At 47.3% G+C, this 19,017-nt stretch overlaps 2 protein-coding genes across 3 annotated transcripts in view; one reads left to right on the plus strand and one right to left on the minus strand.

Moving 5' to 3' along the window:
- The first annotated feature begins 221 nt into the window (after positions 1-221).
- On the plus strand, positions 222-10,875 carry IZUMO4 (IZUMO family member 4). The gene is made up of 11 exons (XM_067557756.1): positions 222-471; positions 1,728-1,808; positions 3,822-3,893; positions 4,828-4,854; positions 5,206-5,281; positions 5,560-5,607; positions 6,841-6,855; positions 7,681-7,728; positions 8,576-8,593; positions 9,288-9,310; positions 10,541-10,875. Exons 1-11 carry the CDS (start codon positions 222-224, stop codon positions 10,645-10,647), a joined length of 765 nt encoding a protein of 254 aa, XP_067413857.1. The 3' UTR covers positions 10,648-10,875.
- A 116-nt stretch (positions 10,876-10,991) lies between these two features.
- The window catches only part of AP3D1 (adaptor related protein complex 3 subunit delta 1), a 62,533-nt gene continuing 54,507 nt past the window's right edge, over positions 10,992-19,017 (minus strand). For both annotated transcript variants that reach the window (XM_067557740.1, XM_067557730.1), the window contains 7 exons: positions 18,753-18,800; positions 18,176-18,365; positions 16,169-16,257; positions 14,977-15,062; positions 14,380-14,501; positions 13,507-13,586; positions 10,992-13,108 (listed from right to left, as the gene is read on the minus strand). In XM_067557740.1, the coding sequence (XP_067413841.1) occupies positions 13,013-13,108; positions 13,507-13,586; positions 14,380-14,501; positions 14,977-15,062; positions 16,169-16,257; positions 18,176-18,365; positions 18,753-18,800 (711 nt within the window). In that variant the 3' untranslated portion in view covers positions 10,992-13,012. The remainder of the gene's footprint in view (positions 13,109-13,506; positions 13,587-14,379; positions 14,502-14,976; positions 15,063-16,168; positions 16,258-18,175; positions 18,366-18,752; positions 18,801-19,017) is intronic.

Raw genomic sequence — 19,017 nt, forward strand, 5'->3', positions numbered from 1 at the left:
CTTCCCCAAACCACCCGCCGCAGTTGCCCCCTCTCTTCCCAAACCACCCCTTCGGGGAGCCCCCTATCCCCCCAAACCACCCCATCCCCCCGTGACCCCCTGCCCCCCGCCGATGCCCAGGGCTCCCCATCCATGTCCGGCCCTCGCCCCCCCGCCTGCCCCGGGTTCCCCGCTCTCTGTGACGCTCCGCGGGGCTGGAACGCGACCCGGGCCGGGCTGCGATGGGGGCTCGGCGGCTGCCCGGCCTGTGGCTGGCGGCGGCGCTGGGGCTGTGGCTGGGCCTGGCGCTGGGCGCGGCCCGGGCCTGCCTGCACTGCGACCCGGCCTTCGCCGCCCGCTTCGCCTCCTACCGGCCCCGCCTCAGCCGCAAATCCTGGGGGCTCGGCGACGTGCCGGCCGCGGGGCGGCTGCTGCGGGGCTGGGCCGGGCACACGGTGCTGGGGCTGCGCCTCAGCATCCCCGCCGAGATCCGTGAGTGACCCGGGACTCACATCGACCCCGAGATCCACCCCCGGATCGGCCCCAGGACACCTCCCTGATCCTGCCCCCTATCGACCCCCAGACCCTCCAGGATCGGCCCCAGGACACCTCACGAATCCTGCCCCCTATCGACCCCCAGGATCGGTCCCAGGACACCTTCTGGATCCTGCCCCCCATCAACCCCGAGCCAAATTCCCCTGGGCCCTGCCCCAGAGCGACCCTGAGACCCTCCCAGGATCGACCCCAGGCCACCCTCCTTAGTACAGATCGGATAGGAATAGCTACATATGGAAATTGCACCTGGCTCTGTAAAAGGGAGACTAGTTTACTAAAGTTTGGAATCAGCTAAACTCTTTGGAGCATCTCGATGAATTCTAGCATTCAGAGCATTTCTAGTTCCAATTGAGCTTTTAACATTACTTCCCAGGGAGCTCTCCAATGTAATTTAGACTTCTCTGGAATCAGAAAAGGCTGGTTATTCTTAGGAACCTTAATTAATTAAATGAAGAGATGATATGGATGGAATAAGGTGTTGCCACAGCAAGATCATAGTCTCCTGCTGCTAAATCATTTCCAAGGTGAAAATGAGCCATGTTAAAAATACATGGCAAAGCAAAACCAAATTTTCTAAGCCAGAGGTGTGAAAATATCGCCAATCACATGTTTTTGTCTCTGTGTCAGTCATTTCAATTGCATTCTGACTGGCTTAGATATCTTTAATTCAGCTCCCAGGATATTTGGGGTTCTTGCTCAAAGCCTCAGCTCCTGGAGTCCTATGAATATGGGAGAATTTCTGCTTTCACTTTTGGTTTTATTTAAGTATGTTCCTAGGCCCTTGTGGTTATAGATAAAGTTTGAAAATGGGTCCTGGGTGTACCCTAAAAGCTCAGAAAACAGAAGGCAAATAAAAAGAATATCTTGATTTCTAGGTGCCCCACTGCAGATTTTTGAATACATGGGATTGATAATTCTGGAAAAGTGGAGGATTTATCTGAAAACCAACTTGCTGTAGTTTTGAGGTGAAATTGACCCCAGTATAGAGAACTCACACAAGGCTGTTCACATCACATACACAGCAGTTAAATGGGTTTCAGATGGAGAGTTTTAAAACCATGTTTCTAGATTCTGTACCCTGTACCATGGTCACTCTGAAGAGAAAGGCATGATAATTGAAATAAGTGCTCAACATTCCTGGTAGCCTCAGGAATTAAAAATGGGTTTTTCTTTTCTCTCTTGTACATTCCCAGCTTTGGATAAGCTGCATGAAATTGCAGCCAAAGTGTATGAAAAACTTGACAAACTGTTGAGTAGGAAAACATACCCACCAGGTAAGTTAGCTGACCTATAAAAGGGAATGTGTTGTACAGATGGGTTGGTGATCTGGGATGTCTGTGGCCAAGTGAAGAAATGGAATGGGTCTCCATTGCAGGGTTTGCCATGACGTCAGGAAGTGATGGTGACTATCAGTAGCTGGGTGCAAAAGAACTGGGATGGGTGCATATTAAAATCAGGATGGGTGCATATTAAAATGGAAAAAATAGATGTTGGGGCTTGATTTTGAAAGGTGTCCAATACAAAACCCCCACAGACCTCATGGGATCAGGCCTAGGTTCTGTAGTTAGTTTCTCTGGTGCCTTTTTGTTGACCAAAAATAAGCATCAATGCTATAACTCTGCTGAGGATCATTTCAGTGTGATGCTTAATGGGTGAAAAAATGGGTTTATGCCCTTTTTTATTTATGGCATCCAAACACAGCCAAACAGTGTTTTTCAAAAAAGGTTTGGTTTTTAACCCTGGAAAGATCAGGAATGCTAAGTCTCGTCTTCCCTGGTTTTGCTAGAAGATTTTGTTAGAAGAGGTTGATGTTGGTGATGTAAGGTGGGAGCTTAAAGCTTTTCCCCAGTTATTTCTTAAGTTATTCCTTAAATAGGTTTTAACAACAAACAACAACAACGAAATAAGAGGTTTACACCATCTGAATAATCACTTCCCCTCTCGGTTAAACAGGTTTCCCTTCTGCATATTTCTGATAGCATCATAGCCCAGTCGTCCAGCCATCTGTGGAGTTTTCTAGGAAAACGAGATAGAAAAAACATTCATTTCCAATGTAAAAAGGAAGCAGGAATTCCCCCCTTTTTATTTTTAAAACTTTCAGGCTGCCCCTATTCATCATAAAGAGCCACAAACCCAGTTTTTGCAGGTCACCTTTATTACAGACCAAAGGCAATGCAGAAATATTTGCCACACTGGGGTTACTGTAAATATAATAAATGATTATTGTAATTTACCATATATTATATATTACCCCACAGTAAAGTTCTGTTTGTATTATTACTGATGATTATTGTATTGTGGTAGCACATAGATGCCACACTAATGGACCTGGGCCCATTGTGTTAGGTGCTGTACAAACACAGAATGAAAAGATAGCCCTGCCCCAAAGAACTGATAGGCAGCCAGAAGGGGGAGCGCAAGGAAACATTAAGACAATATTGGTCACTTTCTTTCTCTCCTGTAACAGGATCACTAAAAGTGACAGATTAAATAACTGAGAGAAAACAAAGTAAATTTCTGTCAACATTGTCATTGTTTCACTAGCTTTGGAAACGTCCTGAGAAGGACACAGCTTTCTTTCAGGGGCCAAGGATAGATGCGTAGTAGAAAGGCAAGGTACTTTGCTTGGAATCTGGATGGATGGCTATAAGCCATAAGGAGAACGGGGCCCTGATTCTGCCACCATGTATGGCTCAACTTCTAAGCCCAGGAGTAATCTCCCTGAAGCCAGTGGAAATACTCACATGCATAGAGTTCAGCATATGTATGAATGTTTGCAGAATCGGGTTCTAATTTACTATGCAAAGCAAGTACAGAATATTTATTTCCCCATGTGATCTGACACAGAAGCAAAATCTAGTCTGTAGCAGAGTGAATTCTGGGTAAAGCCTGCACTTTCAGGGAGAGAATCCAAATTTCTTAGGGCCACTTTGACTCAGTAATAAATTTAATGTCTTAATGTTGTCGTGCATGTCGGGAGTTACAGATGTTATCTGTTTAAATGCTGGCCCAAGCCTGAGCTGAGTGCTCCCTTGTTGTCTAGAGCTGCTTTTTGATTACCTCTAAAAAACTTGCAGAATAAGTAAAGGGAAATAAAATCAGAGTCAGACATATTGATTCAGGAACTAAGCTGAGGAATATTGAGCTACTGGCGCTCTAGCTTATACGTTAACGTTTATGTTGTGCTAGCACCTACATGCTAAGCAGGGCAGAGGCCCTACTGCACTAAGTGCTGTACAAACGTGGCAATCACAGGTCCTGCCTGTCTCTCTCTTTTGGTTTTGAAGGTATGCTCCCTCAAATCCTGCAGTCCATTTTTCAGAAACAGATCCAGATGCTACAGAGAGCTATCATCGAAAGTGAGCCTTTTCCATTTCCTCTGTGCGTGCCCTGCCCTCTGATTTGGTTTCTGCTGGTAGCACCTGTCGCTGTGGTAAAGAGGGAGTGGAAAAGAGGGCAAAGGGCAAGGCTGAACTTGGGGAACCTGTAGGCTTCACTAGTTTTGTGAAGGGAGGGAGCTCGGGGTCAGGGCTGAGTCTTGACAGAGGCTGTCGGGGGAAGGGCCTGGTGTGCAGGGAGGGGTTTTACCAGCTGGTGAGGCCAATTTAAGAGAAAGCTCCTGGAGAGTGCTGGGGAAGGGGCAGGATGGCAGCTAGTAGCTGTGAATCGTAGGAAGTGGGCTGGGGGACCGGAGGAGACGTCAGAGCAGGGGGACTCAGCAAGTCCGCAGGCGACTGTGGAGCCAAGAAGGGAGATCTCACACGGGACTGCGGAGGGGGGATTTCTGAGCAGGTTGGCAAAGTTCTCCAGCTTCGCAGTAGGGCTCGAGGCAGCAGAGCTGCACTTCGAATTGACTGCCTGCCACCACGAGAACTGAGACAAGAGAGGGAGTCCCACTGCTTGAGGCAAAGGGGGGAGGAGATAACTAAGATCTTGGGCAGAGCAGCAGGCCCTGGTTTTAACACCAGAGTACACCGAGGAAGTCTCATCCAGCGGTTAGGGCACTACCTGGGGACTTGAGAGACCCAGGTTCAATTCTCTGCTCTGCCACAAACTTCCTTGGAGACGTCACTTAGCCTCTGGGCCTCAGTTTCCCTTCTGTACACAGGGATAGTAGCACTGCCCTGCCACACAGGGGTTGGGGGAGGACATATTAAGGATTGCAAGGCACTCAGGTGCTGCCCTGCTGAGGGCCAGATAAGTACGATAGACATGGACTTTAGTGCCTGTTTTTAATGAAGAGCAGTTGAAACAAGGGCTCTAGTCCTAATGAACTGTCTCTGCTTTCCCTAGGCAGACTGGAGTGTGAGCGGCACTGTGGTAAGCTGGGGGTTTTGAGGGGGTTAATGATTTTGATCCATGGTTCTCAGTTCTTTCCTCCCTTTCAGGTAGCCAGATGGGGAGAGCAGGGCAGTTGTGAGCCCAGACACCTCTTCCAACCCCCATTACGAGAACCCTGATCTAGATCCTTCAGCACGACAGTGAATCCACATGGGCGTAGCTTGGCCCCATTAAAGTTAACGTGGAACTCCCCTGGGCTTCGAGGGAGCTGGCACTCCCCCCCAGCCGTATCATCCCTGCTGTGGCAGCACAGAACAAAAGTTATTGCACAGCAAATATTTATAATGGGCCACGTTCCCACTCAGTGAGTTTCACTCTTGTGTGTTACAGGAATCTTTAGGTATGACGCCGTCTCATGCATGACTTGTAACTTCTCCAGAACAGCCTGCTTTGGATATAACTGCGAGTAGGGAGTGCTTCTTTTTTTTGTGTGTGTGTGTGTCTGTGTGAGAGAGAGAGAGAGAGACAGACAGACACACACAACTGCCCCTCAGCTCCATCCACACCGTGTCTGTGCGATGCCCAGTAACACTGGTAACTGGCCAAGAGAGGGTGGAGGAAATTGTATTCTTTAAAAAGAATAGATGATTAAAAGGGTGTTTGATTAATCCTCTTGCCCCACTAAAAGAGAATCACCCATTTATCTACCCACAGGTGTGTTCAAACCCTCCCTTTCTTCAACAGGTCATCAGAAGAATGGGAATCAGCTTTGAAAGGCCTTTTTGGCTACATGTAAGTGTCAGCTCAGTGTTCGACTTTCCAGGGTCTGTGACTCACGCTGTGTCTACACTAAGACAAAGAGGTTAAAAACACCTCTTCTAGTGAAGACAAGGCCTAGCGGCTAATGTTGGTTTAGTTAGTTACATGGTGTTTTTAGCAGCTTTCCAAATACAGAAGGCCCTGATCCTGCAACTCTTACTCACAGGGGAAGCCTGGTAACTTGAATGGGACCAGGTCTGATATTTCGTGGAATATAATTCATAGATTGCAAGGCCAGAAGGGCTACTGCCATCATCTCATCTGACCTGCGTGACAGGTCATAGGGCTTCTCCAAAAGAATTGCTGTTTGAACGAGAGCAGATCTTTTAGAAGAACATCCACTCCCGCTTGAAAAATGGCCAGTGATGGAGAATAAAAATCCCAACCCCCAGAGTTCAGCAATTTGGTGGAACTGCAAAAGGGGGAGAACCAGATTTAAAAGCTACTTTGACCCTCTTTGTTCCTTCGCCTAACAGAGGGTGGGGCACAGCCGGGGAGGGGGATGCTGGTCTGGTTTCTGCTCCCAGCATCTGCATGCAGTGGCAATGATGTAGCTCTCGCCAAGAAAGCAGAGCCATACAATCACGGCTTTAGGACGGGGAGAAATGGTCCCCTAAATGGAATGGCGTTAATTTAAAACCCTGTGTGGGCGCCCTTGAATCCAAGATGGGAGCAGGGAGGCAGCAGCCCCTTTCAGAGGCTTTCGCTGGGGAGGAAAGAGGTTGAAAGCACCCCCCCTACAAAAGCACAGAGCTTCCTGCCTGTGAGCCGCCCACCCCACAGCACAGGCGGGGCTGGTGTCTTCTGTCCCTGTAGGAATAGTTGTAGGTGGCAAAGGGCACCTACTGCACACAGCTCCCCTGCACTTAATTCCTGCAGCACGGGCGTGGTAGGCTCTGGATTTCCTCTTCTCTAGCCCTCTGGTAGCTGAGAATGACAGTGTTAGTTCAACATTCGCTTCTGGAAACCTTTGCCCGGGTTCAGATCTCTACTCCCCTGGGGCTAGGGAGGCCTGACTTGTCTGCAAGTCCCTGGACTTGGCTGCCCAGATCTTTCCTGCTGTGCTCACCTGGGCACCATGTTGGGCAGGCTCAGGCCCCGTCTATAAAGTTGGGCGCCCCAGAGTGAGGGTGAGGTGAGAACCCACCATTTGACAGCTGGGGAAATCCCTGACATTCCTATTTCACTGTGTTTCCTCTTTTTCAGAAACAAAATATACCAGTAAGTGGGGCATTTTTTCCCTTACCGGTTGGAGGGGATCCAGGACTCCAGGACCAGCAGCAGATATTTTCCATCTTCCTCTAATATTTTCCATTCCAGTGACTCCCTGTTAGGAAACAGGGACTTGAAATGCAGCAGATCTTTCCCTGAGCCCTAGGCTGATGGTTTCTAATGGGAAACTAAAGGCAGTTGTCCTGCAGAAAGGGGAAGGTCTGCTACCCTGGGGTCAGATTCGCCTTTCACGGGCAGTTATAAATCAGGGGTAACTCCATTGACTGCAACTAAGTTACACCAGGATAAGTGAGGCTGAACTGGGCTTAGCCTGGCAGCCAGGGCACGCCGAGAATTTCAGAGACCTGGGTTCTATTCCCTCCTTCTCCACAACCTTCTTGGGGTGAACTTCTTCTCTCTGGCGTGGAAGTCAATAGGAGTTAAGGGCCTAAACACCTCTGAGGAGCTGGCCCTAAGACCCAGCAGGAGTAGCACTGCTCTAGTTCCACCGCTGAACGTCAGCTGGTGGAACAACGGGCCATTGCCGCACAGCTGCAGGCACCAGGGCAGACTCCAGCCAGGAACAGCGCTCGGAACAGGTCAGACTAAGCACAAGTGAAGGAGAAATGCCCCCGTTCAGGGCTCAACCCTCTGACCCTGGAGGAGGAGCTGCACCCCTTTGCCCAAGCAATCACCCTTCCCATGGGAGGGAAAGGGAGGAGCTGAGCTGGAGTTACCCCCTTGTTGACTGGGGACGGGGTAGTCGCCTTGCAGTGATACATGCTGTATGATTTCCTCCGCACAGCAGCCCCTCTAATCTCGTTTCCCCCTCAGGCAATCAGCAGGGTGGATAGTCGCTTTGAGAAGGATCCCTGGCTTCCAGTGAGTCTCTCTCCTGCTCCAGTTGTTTGGGCTGCAGGGAATCAGTCCTTAAAATGGGCTCCCCAAAGGCAGAGATGCCTGTCTGTCAGCCTAGGGAGCCAGCCGCCACAGACAGTTACATTTAGAATCCCATCATGCAAAGCACGCCAGGCCTGTGCAATGCCTTGGGTGCTGAGCTCTTCTCCGGCACAGAGCTAGGCCCAAGTCCTTGGAACAGAGGGACTGACCCTCCAGGCTAAGTGCTCTTTTCTCCTGGGCTCAGCCCTTTAACATCCATGGGTGAAAAATTACCTGCTACTGCCAGTAATAGGCCTTGCCCAGCTGCGTTCCCCACGCATTGCTTTGCATATTCACCTGCCCTTGCTTTGGGAATAGGACCAGGCCTCTCACTCCTGCAATGGCTGCTCCGAGTCTTAATTCGTATGACTGTACTGCATATGGCTGGTCAGTGCAGAAGCAGCATGCTCCAGCCGGCAGGACCCTGGCTGGGATTCCCAACTCTGCCACTGACCTACTGTGACACTTGGGGCAAGCGACTTCCCTCCTTCGTGACTCTGTTCTCCCTTCCATCCAGCGTCTGTCTAGATTGTAAGCTCATCAGGGCAGGGACTGTCTCTTGCTATGCAGATGTGCAGCACCTAGCACAGTGGGGCCCCTACTTTGTTTGGGCTCTATGGGCTATACCATAATGATCTGTAATCCCATGACAAACTAGCCTTAATCCCATTCCAGTGACAGCAAGCTATCTTTCTGGCCCAAAGGATTGCGGGTGTGGGGAGAGGGGTTGGTTTCTGAGAGCAGTGCCTGGCTACCACCTAGCTCTCTAACAAGCATCTTTGTCTTTCAGCAATTGCACATCGGCCAGGTAAGTTTGCACTAAAGGGCAATTGTTAATTTGAGCATAAACTGGGACCAGTTTCCTGATATTTCAGCGAAAGAGCCTCAGCGTTGAGGGAATCCTTTCCTGGCCACTCTCAACATCTACTGGGGGATGAGGCTATACAAGAGCTACGTGACATTATTTCCCTCCTCCTCTGCTTCTGCTCTCAGAAGCACATTGCAACTAGCGTTGGCAGCAGTGGGAGTACAGTTTCACACAACTTTTAGTAACTCTGGCTCGTTCTCATGCTTTAGTATCGAGCTGGCATGATCAAGCCAGAGACCCATACACACACCCCAATTCAATCATTTGACTTTCCTCCCTGCTTCTCCTCCCCCGGCTCCATTCAGTGTAGCCCCTGGTATAATGAACACTGCCAGTCCTGGGACTACTTTGGTAAATGTAGCTCAGAGCCACTAGGAGAGGCTACTGCACACACTGGATGAATCCCGGCTTTGCGCATCACCTTTTTGTGGCCAAAGCTAGTGTTGTGGCTATAATGCTTCCTGCTGAGACAGGAGGCAGAAACCAATCTTCACATATTTGATACTTGCTTCTTTTAATAGGCGCTGCATTTAGTGTTTCCTTCCACTGAGACAGCCCCTGCCAGCTCCTGCAGTATTTTTTTTACTAGACAAATTAATCTTGATTTTTTTTTTTAATTCTCCCTTCCTTACAGCCCAGCAATGCTAAATTTTAAAAGTAAGTTTGCAAATTGAGCGTGTGTTACAGTTTCAAGGGGGTGGGAGCTAGCTGGGTCTCCTCTGGGGCTGTCTACATTTGGCTTTTCTCCCCAGGACCCCCTGGCCAGTAGCAGCACTGCTGGAGCACAGGGACTGGTGGCTGTCAGCGTTTAATCATGATGTGGACCGCTCACCAGGGAATGATGAGATGGGGCCAGGCCCATCTCTGTTGGCCTTAGACAGTGGGTGGCTTGGTGGTAAATGTTTAGCAAAATCCCTAGTGTAGACACTCCAGTACGGGCTCCCCAGTCTGTGCTACTGATGGAAGTTACTGGCCTTGAGAGAGCAGTGGAAGATGCAGTTTGGGGACAAGGATGACTACTGTTGTACCTTTTTCAGCCTCTCCGAAGGTAATGGTTTGCATGTGTTTTTCCATTGTGCATGGGCTCTTAGCAGGAGTTGAAGTTTAAAAACGAGCAGAAGAGAGGACCCAAAACAGGTTATTTCCAAAGGGAAGAGTTAATTGGAGCTGAAGCCAGCCGGTATCTAAGGTGCCTAGTCAGTCTGAAAGGAAGAGGCTGGATTTAAAAGTGCAGAGTGGTTAGCAAAAGCCATAATCCTTACACCATCTACATGTTTGGCCTCAAAATGCTGCTTCCACTTGCCTTCGGTTGCAAATGCAGAAGAGGGGGCATCAGTGCTCCCCTAAACATGGGACTGATGCCAGGGCAGGCCCACTCCATGCTGCCCCACAGAGCTCTGCCAATGCACCCCTCCGCTGCCTGAGCCCAAACTTTGTCATTCCTGTTAAACGTGGCTGTTTTATTATGTGGCAGTTTTTCCTCTGAGTTGAGACCAGGCCAACCTCTTCCCTTCTGACCTATGGCCTATTTGAACTGAGTTCTGTTTTCTTTGCTCCACCTTCAAAAGTGAAGCCACAGTAAAGACACAAACCTTTCTGCACTGTGGTTACGATGGCTCCAGCCATTTGAGTGTAGCTTTCCCTTGCCCCCAGCTGGAGCATCTGTAAACAGGCCATCATTCTTCCAGCTTGAGTTTCACTGCAGACAACTGATTGCAGCCCTTTACTTCAAAAGGATATTTCCTCTACCTCCAGCCTTCTTTCCTGGATTACACAGATGGCACTAGCTCCATCCGGATAGGCCTCGCTCTGGAGTGCAAATGATGGTTGTGCTTTTCAGGCCAGGACATGTGCTAATGGCTTTGTTTGGTTTCTTCTACCTCCAAGGGATAAATGCCACCATGTCTGAGACTTGGCACAACACACTTGTCAACAGGAGGACTCTTGGATGGCAAGAATACAGAATCCCCCACACCAGAGAGATAGATTGCTGAGCTGTATTTTTTTAAATGAGTATCTACTTAGAATGTATTAGGCGCAAGAGAAATTAAACATTAGAAAGTATCAGTGGAGTGCTAGGTTATACGTTTATACCGACATCACGTTTTATACTCTCTCAACTCAAGATACATCAAGCCACTGGACAGCAGGAAATCACTTTCTACCCGAATGCCTGCATAAAACTTCCCTGCTGTTTCAGTTGCATTAATGAGCTACTGTATTCCAGCCCAGAGCTAGCTGCAATTTCAGTGACAGGCAAAACGAAAATGGTCTATAAAAACCTCACCAACCACTCTTAACAGGTGTTAAGAACAGAGAGGTATTATAAAAGTCAAAATTAACTTTTGTTTTGAAATTTTATTAGATCATCTTGACACAAAATTGTTACAGCAGCTTGTGGTCTTTTTTCGTAAGGGAATGTTGATAGCAAATAAATTCTTTAATATAACACACCATACTTTTAAAGGTCTAGAATCACTGCACAGGATTCTTTAAGAGAAGACTCTACATGCTAAAGTGACGGTTTTCATCCATGACATTTTTAATGCCCCCACCCGCACTAATTAAGGAACATTATTATCCTTTAAGACAATTTTAACATGTTCAGTTTCTAATACACAAACTGGCTAACCAAGGGAGGTTGATCATCATTACCAAACGCTACCACTTCACCAGCACAGCAGCCTGCTGCAAAAGGATTCCAGCAGTACACAAGTGCAATCAGACAGCATACAATGCTGGTCCTAGTAATAAAACCACAGCAGAGCCTTCAGAAAATACCATAATATGGGGAAGAGTGTAAAGAGGCACAATGTCTAACAAAAGGTGAGATCAGGATAAAGTTCTGATCTCATCCTTTGTCCCCAACATGTAGGGTTTTAATCAAAGTCTACTGTGCAATACTGACACTTGTGGAGTGGGGGTGGGGAGTTGCTAAAAAGTTAAGTGCAGACATTGTAAATGTCTATCTCCTCCTTAGGGACCCTTTCGCTAATAGCAATTGACAGTTCTTTACCCACATCTCAACGTAATAACCGTTTAGGACATTCTAAGTTTGCTGGAAATAGAACAGCATAACATTTTTTGAAGAATTTAAGGAAAGTGATGCCAGTTAAGAGTACAGTCCATCCTCATTTGTACTTCAATGACATAAAACTATCCCTTTCCCAGTCAATGATTCCAGGTGAACTCTCAACAGCACAGAATGGAGTCCCTTTGTCAGACCCTCCTTTAAACCCTTGCAGTAACTCGTATCGCAAACAAGTGTGTGGTGTTCTCCATCCAGTCCTGCTCTTCCCTGCTCCATCTAGGCAAGGGCAGTTTTGATGGCCTGGCTCCAGTTATACCTTAGGTGCTGGCACCTGAGTATGTCTGAATCCACTTTCATGAAAGCAGGGCCAGCACAATACTCCGGGAACCAAAAATGCATCATCACATCTCAACATTGATAACCTGTGAACAAATGTTTTGGAGCAGGAGGTATTTTAGGTGACTTTCTCCAACCTGCTACTGGTCAACCTCATCTGGTGAGCCACAGTATAAAAAAATAAAAAACAAGAACAAAACCTTTGGATTTCCAGTTTCTTTGCGCATTCTAATTTTTCAGGAATGTGAAATTTCAGTGGACTTTACAAAGCACATCAGCAGAGATCACTTATGGGGAGATGTTTAATGGGCCTTATTTTGGGGGTGAACAGGAGCAGAAAGGACTGAGGAGTCAACACTTTTCAGCCCATGCTTTATGCATTCATCTATCATTTTAGCTGTCATTAACAGAAGAGAAGGCCCAAGGCAGCTACCATAAGCAGAAAACCAGGAGTTTCCCAAACTCTTACCAGGCTCATACTGATTAGCTCTTACGATATCAAGGATGTTGATATTTGGGACCAAGTGAGCTTGAGAGTAGAATGAGGCTGCCTTCAGGGCCTACACCAGCCTCTGCTAAAAATATACATCTAGTAAAGCAGATGTATTCCATAGATGTGGGCCAAGGCAACCTCCTATGTTAACAAGTGCAAGCCCCAGATGTTGCTACTGATCGCATTCTGCTCCCCAATGGGAGGCAAGGTGTATTGGATCATCGGGAACTGCTGAATAAATAACCCCCCGGTCAAACATGATGTCAGGATCTCTCTGGGCTGGAAAGGGTTACCACCACAGTTGGTAAAAAGGTTCAAAATAAAAAAAGGTAACATACAGCCTTAAAATGTCTAAACCGCAAACAATGGTGGAGTTAACTGAAGAGCACGTGCCCCGAGATAGTACATGCGTACGAGGGAGAAACGTAACACTTGGACTGGTTTGTCTTTACACATTTTTAAGTGCGTCTCTTGTAGTTGCAATATTTATAAAGAATATTCAGCACTTTGACAATGTCTCTTTCATCTCATCCAGCAAGTTGCTCAGCAGGGTAGAATCATTACATTTTCCATCAACGGATACTGAATTCTCTCCCTTGAAAAGACAAGAGTTAGTTTATTAGCCTCTTCTTTAATAAGGGCACAGTTCTACTCCCAATGGAGTCAGTGGGAGTCGAGGCAGGCCCTAGGTCTGTTCTTTGGGAGGGTGATAGGATGTGCTCTGCACAACAGTATTGGCCCCTGCTCCTTCAGTCACAAGGCAGCATGAACAGAGGTTTGTCCGTGTCAGCCCAGGCAGTACAGGGCAGAGGGGGATCCCTATGGTCACTCCCAAGCAGCTGGGCTGGCTGAATAAAGCCACCCTGAATCCCGCCCTGTAAGATTTTGAGGAACTGGTAATATTTCCAGCTTTGCCTTAAAATAGTAAAAAGGCTCCCAGATAAGTTCGTTTCCACCTGACTGTGCCATAGCAGAACGTTACAGATCACTCACCTTTTTTACCAGTAGGCAGACATGATGACCTTGGATAGAACGACTGTACATGGATGCACAAGAGTCAACTCGTTCCACAACTACAGAGGAAAGAAAGCAGCCATTTTTATTTAACAAGTCTTTTCTACCTTCTCCTGAAAGAGTAATTACAGCCGCTGTCGCAGACACGTGCTGACAGTGACCTGCCCCATTACAAGGGGCAGAGTTAAGGTGGCTTGGATGCCATAACAGCCAATTCACTTGTTCAAAGTTTTGGGTTATTTTGGAATATTAAGAGTAATTACAATGTCACTTGACAAAACTGACCTTCCAATAAAGACCATATTTATCCAAAAGCAGTTAATTTATCCTAACAATTAAACGCTGCCCATTTTAAAGCCAAGCAGCTTTGGTGAAGAGTTGCTGGTCACTAGGATGTGGTGAAGACACTCCACTTTAGACTAGTCATTTAGAAATCACAATTCCTTCAAGGTATGAAGCTAAATTCCTCCCACTCCAACTAAATTTCGTGCTGGTGAAAGATCAGATTGATAACACTGCAGCCTGAAGCATCCTCTGGTCCCAAAACCAACAGCAGTCCAATCCGCCCCAACACTGCCTCCTAGTGTGCCTTGCTGAACTGGGCTAACCATCTAGAGTGATCCAGTGGGATCTCATTTTGAATGGTTCAGGCTTTGAGTAGTACCTTCTGTGATAGGCACATCTGTCTACTAAAACTGGGCCAAGATGCCCTCCTCCAAACTTGTTTCACCTGGACTGGATCGAATCAATGATCTAGAGCTAAGAGTATCTACCTTCCCTAGGCCAAGCTAGTCCCTTAAGTATCATTTCTGAACAAGAAACCTTGCAGCAGATTCTGTGTTAGGAACTCACCTGAAAAATGATGATAAAAACAAATCTTTGCCAGTAGATGTTGGAAAGAAATGCTAATTCCATCTACTTTTATAGAACTCATGAGCAGATCCCCAGACTCCAACAGCCTGGCAAAAGCATCACTGCAAAAACATGAAGGTGAGATCATGGTTTACACATAGGCTACACACCCGTGCTGAGCTCTTTCATGACAGCACCATGCAGACTTTAATGAGTCTAATAGTGCAGCAGCCCACATGGAATTAAGATCTAGCAGGAGACTCAGGTTTAGGAGTGGAAATGGGATCGACCCTCCAGCCTATCTCAGGATATCCCTACGGTCTCTGAAATAGGGAGGAGAAAAATATGCTGCTTATTCAGCAACCTACTTTTGCTAGCCCATCACATGCCACTATTCATGTTGTGTTGGGGAATGGGAAGACATATTTTCCTCAGAACAGAAGAGCTGCAAACAGAAGCAACTATCGGCTGGGAAAGTCAGGAACATGCTGCACATCCCGCAAAGCTGGCCCACAGCCAAAGCTTCACGTGGGTGGCAAAGGCACCAATGCTGCAAGGTGAAGAGAGGGTATTGGAGCCCCCTCGGGTGGCACTTACCTATAGCAAGGTGTCGTGATCAAGTATGAAGCGCAACTGAAGTGCAATTTGAAATCTAGTTTTTCATGGGTTGAACCTTCATCATTCTGCAACAGGTCAAAGGAAAGGAGATGAATGGGCGCCCAGAGGCAACGAGAGAAGATGCCTACCCCAACGTACCACGCAAAGGCATGGATGAGATTTCACTCTCAGGTTAAACACCACATTAAGGCTCACGCCTGAAGGGCTGGCTAGGGACTGAGGTGTGGAGTTACTGCGACGATTAGGGAATTTGACTTTGGGCCACCCCGTGTGTTGAGAGAGAGGAGTTTGGACTTTTTGTACGTGCACCTAGAGGGGTTAAAGGACAGTTTGAACAATAACATTAATTCGATGGATCGGGCTGAGTTTTAAACTCCAAGTCCTGCTGAAGGAAAGCTCGAACAAACTGAATTTGGCCTACTGCACTGAGATCCAGTTAACCTCATTTGGGAACAGCCTGAGAAGCAAACTAACATTTCTCTGAACCCCTGCTAGGAAAAGGAAGGATTTGCAATAAAGCTTATTAAAAATCAAAAATTGAGACAATAACGGTGGCTCCCTCTGAGCTGGCCGTCGATTTGGATTTGGGACGGTAGCTTTATGTTCAGATACTTCACTAACAGGACTGTTTGTTGCAATTAGACTAGGAACAGCATATTTTGGTGCTTATTAAATAAACCTTTTCAGCCAGCTCCGCTCTTGCTCTCAGCTTGTACCTTGCATTGCCCCTAATTCCTTTCCACTTTTCCAGCTCTTAGAGATGTGGAGCCTCTGTGTCAGTGTAGAACTGATCACAGAGTGCCTTCACTCAGAAAGAACAGCCCTTGGCTGCAACTCCAGCTGCTTGGCTGGCCAGTGACATTGTGACTGACCTCCCCTCCTTCCCAGGCAGATGTCTCCCTGCATGAGCCACTAGCTGACAATGAGCAATGCAACCTGAAACCTTCGCCACACACACTGCCAAGCGTGACACTTGAAGACATGCTCGTTTTATGCTCCGGAGGCTTTTTGCACATCATGTAAAATACTTCTCAGGTTGCACAATGGGCTGGTGTAGCAGAGGTGAAATGACGCTTCAGAGACGCCCTAAAGCAGTGCCTTCTATCCATGTCAAGCGCCCTTATGCAGTCCCAAAGGAAGGCAGGAGTGGAGAGTTTAAAGCTGCACTTACTTTGACTATAAAGGACAGAGTTCCTTTTAGCTTCTGAGCCATAACAATGCTCTGAAGAGTAAACACGAACTGGGCTTCGTTAGAGATTCCTAGTGTGAAGAGAGAGGGAGGCGAGAGGACATGAAGAGTGACTTTTCTCTCTCATTAGGTGGCTAAGATTTTAATCACTAGCATTATGCAGCAGCACTGGAGATAGGCCCTGCATTTAACCACTTCCTGGTTCTGCCCCCAGATTAAGGTTGGGGCTTTTCAAAGGAGTCTAAGGGGGTTATGTAGCCAACTCCCACAGAAAAATCAATAGGATTTGGGCATTTAACTCCCTTTGGTCACTGAGCAACCCAACCTAAAGCCAACTACCACCATCAGCAGATAGCTGTTCTCTGACACCTCCTGGCAGGATATGTATTTCACAATGGAGATACAGTAGATTCCACTTAATTACAATCCTAATACTAGCAGCTTCCAGTTAATGGCAACATATTGCTGCCAGTGTTAATGGGATTCAGATATTGGCAATGGCATGCCACTTACCAGCAAGTTTAGATAGAAAGAAAGAAGCAAGCAAGCAAGCGTCACCAAGCAGGCTGATTTGTTAGGCTGCAGCCAGGGAAGGAAGTGCTGGGATGTGCCCTCTCTGGCTGCAGCTCTGTAAACCTGCCAGTGGCTGGTGCTCAGCCTGCCCCAGCATTTCCTTTTGGGGCTGCAGCCTGGCAAAACCGGCCTGCACACAGGGAGTAAGGGGCTGTGGGTTGGGAAGTAGTGGGAGGAGGAGACCTGCATCGCAGACATGAGCTGCATGGGACCTCTCCCTGCACTCTGTGGCCTGCCAGAAGACAGCACACAGGAAAGGAAGCACTGGGACATGCTGAGCCCTGACCACCAGAGAGTGCAGGGAGACTTTATGGTGCAGCCCCCATGTGCTCCCAGCATCCCTGCTCCCTGTAGAAAGCTCCAGCACCTGGGCTGCAGCACCCACGTCTGCAGTTGCCCTGCCCACAGGTAGGTTTGCAGAATCCCAGCACTTCCTTCCCTGACTGCTGCCTCACAAACCTGCCTTCTGCGGATTAGCAACTGCTGGATAATAGCAACTTTCCTGCTGGCAACCGAGGAGATGTTAATAAGTAGAATCTACTGTCTATACAAGCCATTTTTAGTTACATACATCTAATGCTCTGCAGTGAAAGTACTTCACAAATATTAAACAGTAGAGGGATGCTCCTATTTCTCATGCTTAACTGTTAACATGCAAGCGTATATAGTGGATTTCTGTAACAGTATGTAACAGTACTACTCCTTTGCCCTTCAGTAGTACTTTCCATTCACCCATCTCAAAGCACAATAATGTGTCTAAGCCTCAATACTCCTGTAAGGGTATTAACCCCCCCCCAATTTACAATTGGAGAAACTGAGGCACAATGTAGTTAAGGGTCTCAGAGCAGCCAACCCCTGTGATCTTACGATGCATCTTGCAATATTTGGTGTATGTTTAAGGCCTGGATTCAGGTGATTAAGTGAGAAGCTGGCTTTCATTAAGACGATTTCCCAGCCTCCATGGTTGCATAGAAAAGCTTGAATATGTGACCACAGTGCAATCTAAAGGTTCAGAACCCAGAAAGCAAATAACCCCATATTTTAAAAAATCATTTTTTTTAAGCCAATCTCATGATATTTGAATGCTTGGGGTAGTCAGCCCTGGTGACATCTCCGGTGTGTCAGTCTGTTGCAGAGCTGAGAAAAGAATGTAGATAGGACTGGGAATCAGGCTATGCTTTAGCCACTAGGTAGCTTAGTCTACCACTACCTGTAAGCACAGTTACTGGCAAGTGGGTACATCTCCAGTCGATCTGAGGGTCTAGCTAGCATGCAGACTAAGCAGCATCACCAACTACAGGGGCAAAGCTACTCTCTGAAAAGTAGCAAGTTGCTCGGTTAGTTCTTCCCACATGAGGGCAGTGTGGGACTAGATATACTGAGACCCATACACAGTTGTTGATTGGCCATACATACCAGGGGGCAGCTGGAATGGCACAGGTATCCCATCATGTACCGACGACCCTTCCGGCCGGAGCATTTTAGTGTTGAGAGAGTCCAGGACGTTTAATTCCATGCTTTTCAGGAAGCTAGTACTCTTGTTTTCAAAGATCACCGAGACAGTGACTTGACTATCATTCTGGAGGTTTCCTTGAATATCATATGTCTGTGAATGAAGAAATCACAGAGAAGCTTTAGAAGCTGCCTACAATGCATGATAGGCTTCAGACAACAGCAGATTGAACACAGTTTAGGGAATACACCCATCACTGCTACTGGTCAGCTTTGAGGCTTCATTTAACTGCACTGCAGGACATGCAAGCAATAGGATTTATCCAGACTTTTGTGCCGATAACTAAAGGGACAGGGATGGGTCTTGCTATGGACATCTCCCTGGTAGTTTCTACCTGTTGGAATTTGGATGGTTTTCTAATTAAATGCTGTCTGTGCAGAACTATTTCAGTAAGTTGTCCCAGGGCTATCTCCCAAAAGTACTCAGAAAATGCAAGAGGAAGGGAAATTAGAGATACACACTAACAACTGAGTTACTCACCATTTTAATAAAAGAATTTTCAGCAAGAAGGCAGTAACTGGACATAGGCTGAAAAACAAGCAGGAAGTTATACAAAGAGCCATTTATCTGAAGGAGAACTCAACTCTACAAAGCAAGCAAACTCCCTTTTCCTCCCAGGCATAACTCTGAACAGAGGGGCATTTGCTTGCACTTAACTGCAGTGGCACCTCCAGAGTGAGTGAATATCTAAGTTCTAGTGTCAAGCTGCCCAACTCTTGGAGGCAGCACAGAAACATCTGTTTAC

This window comes from Emydura macquarii, unplaced genomic scaffold (assembly GCF_026122565.2).
Source record: "Emydura macquarii macquarii isolate MOO-44397 ecotype Brisbane River unplaced genomic scaffold, CSIRO-AGI_Emac_v2 contig_306, whole genome shotgun sequence".
NCBI classification, from domain to species: domain Eukaryota; kingdom Metazoa; phylum Chordata; order Testudines; family Chelidae; genus Emydura; species Emydura macquarii.

Excerpts from the sequence above, each read along its gene's own strand:
- IZUMO4 (XM_067557756.1), top strand. The coding sequence starts at position 222 with ATGGGGGCTCGGCGGCTGCCCGGCCTGTGGCTGGCGGCGGCGCTGGGG. Across the intron at positions 3,894-4,827 it reads ACAGAGAGCTATCATCGAAA|GCAGACTGGAGTGTGAGCGG; the intron begins GTGAGCCTTTTC and ends TGCTTTCCCTAG. Across the intron at positions 5,282-5,559 it reads TGCTTTGGATATAACTGCGA|GTCATCAGAAGAATGGGAAT; the intron begins GTAGGGAGTGCT and ends TTTCTTCAACAG.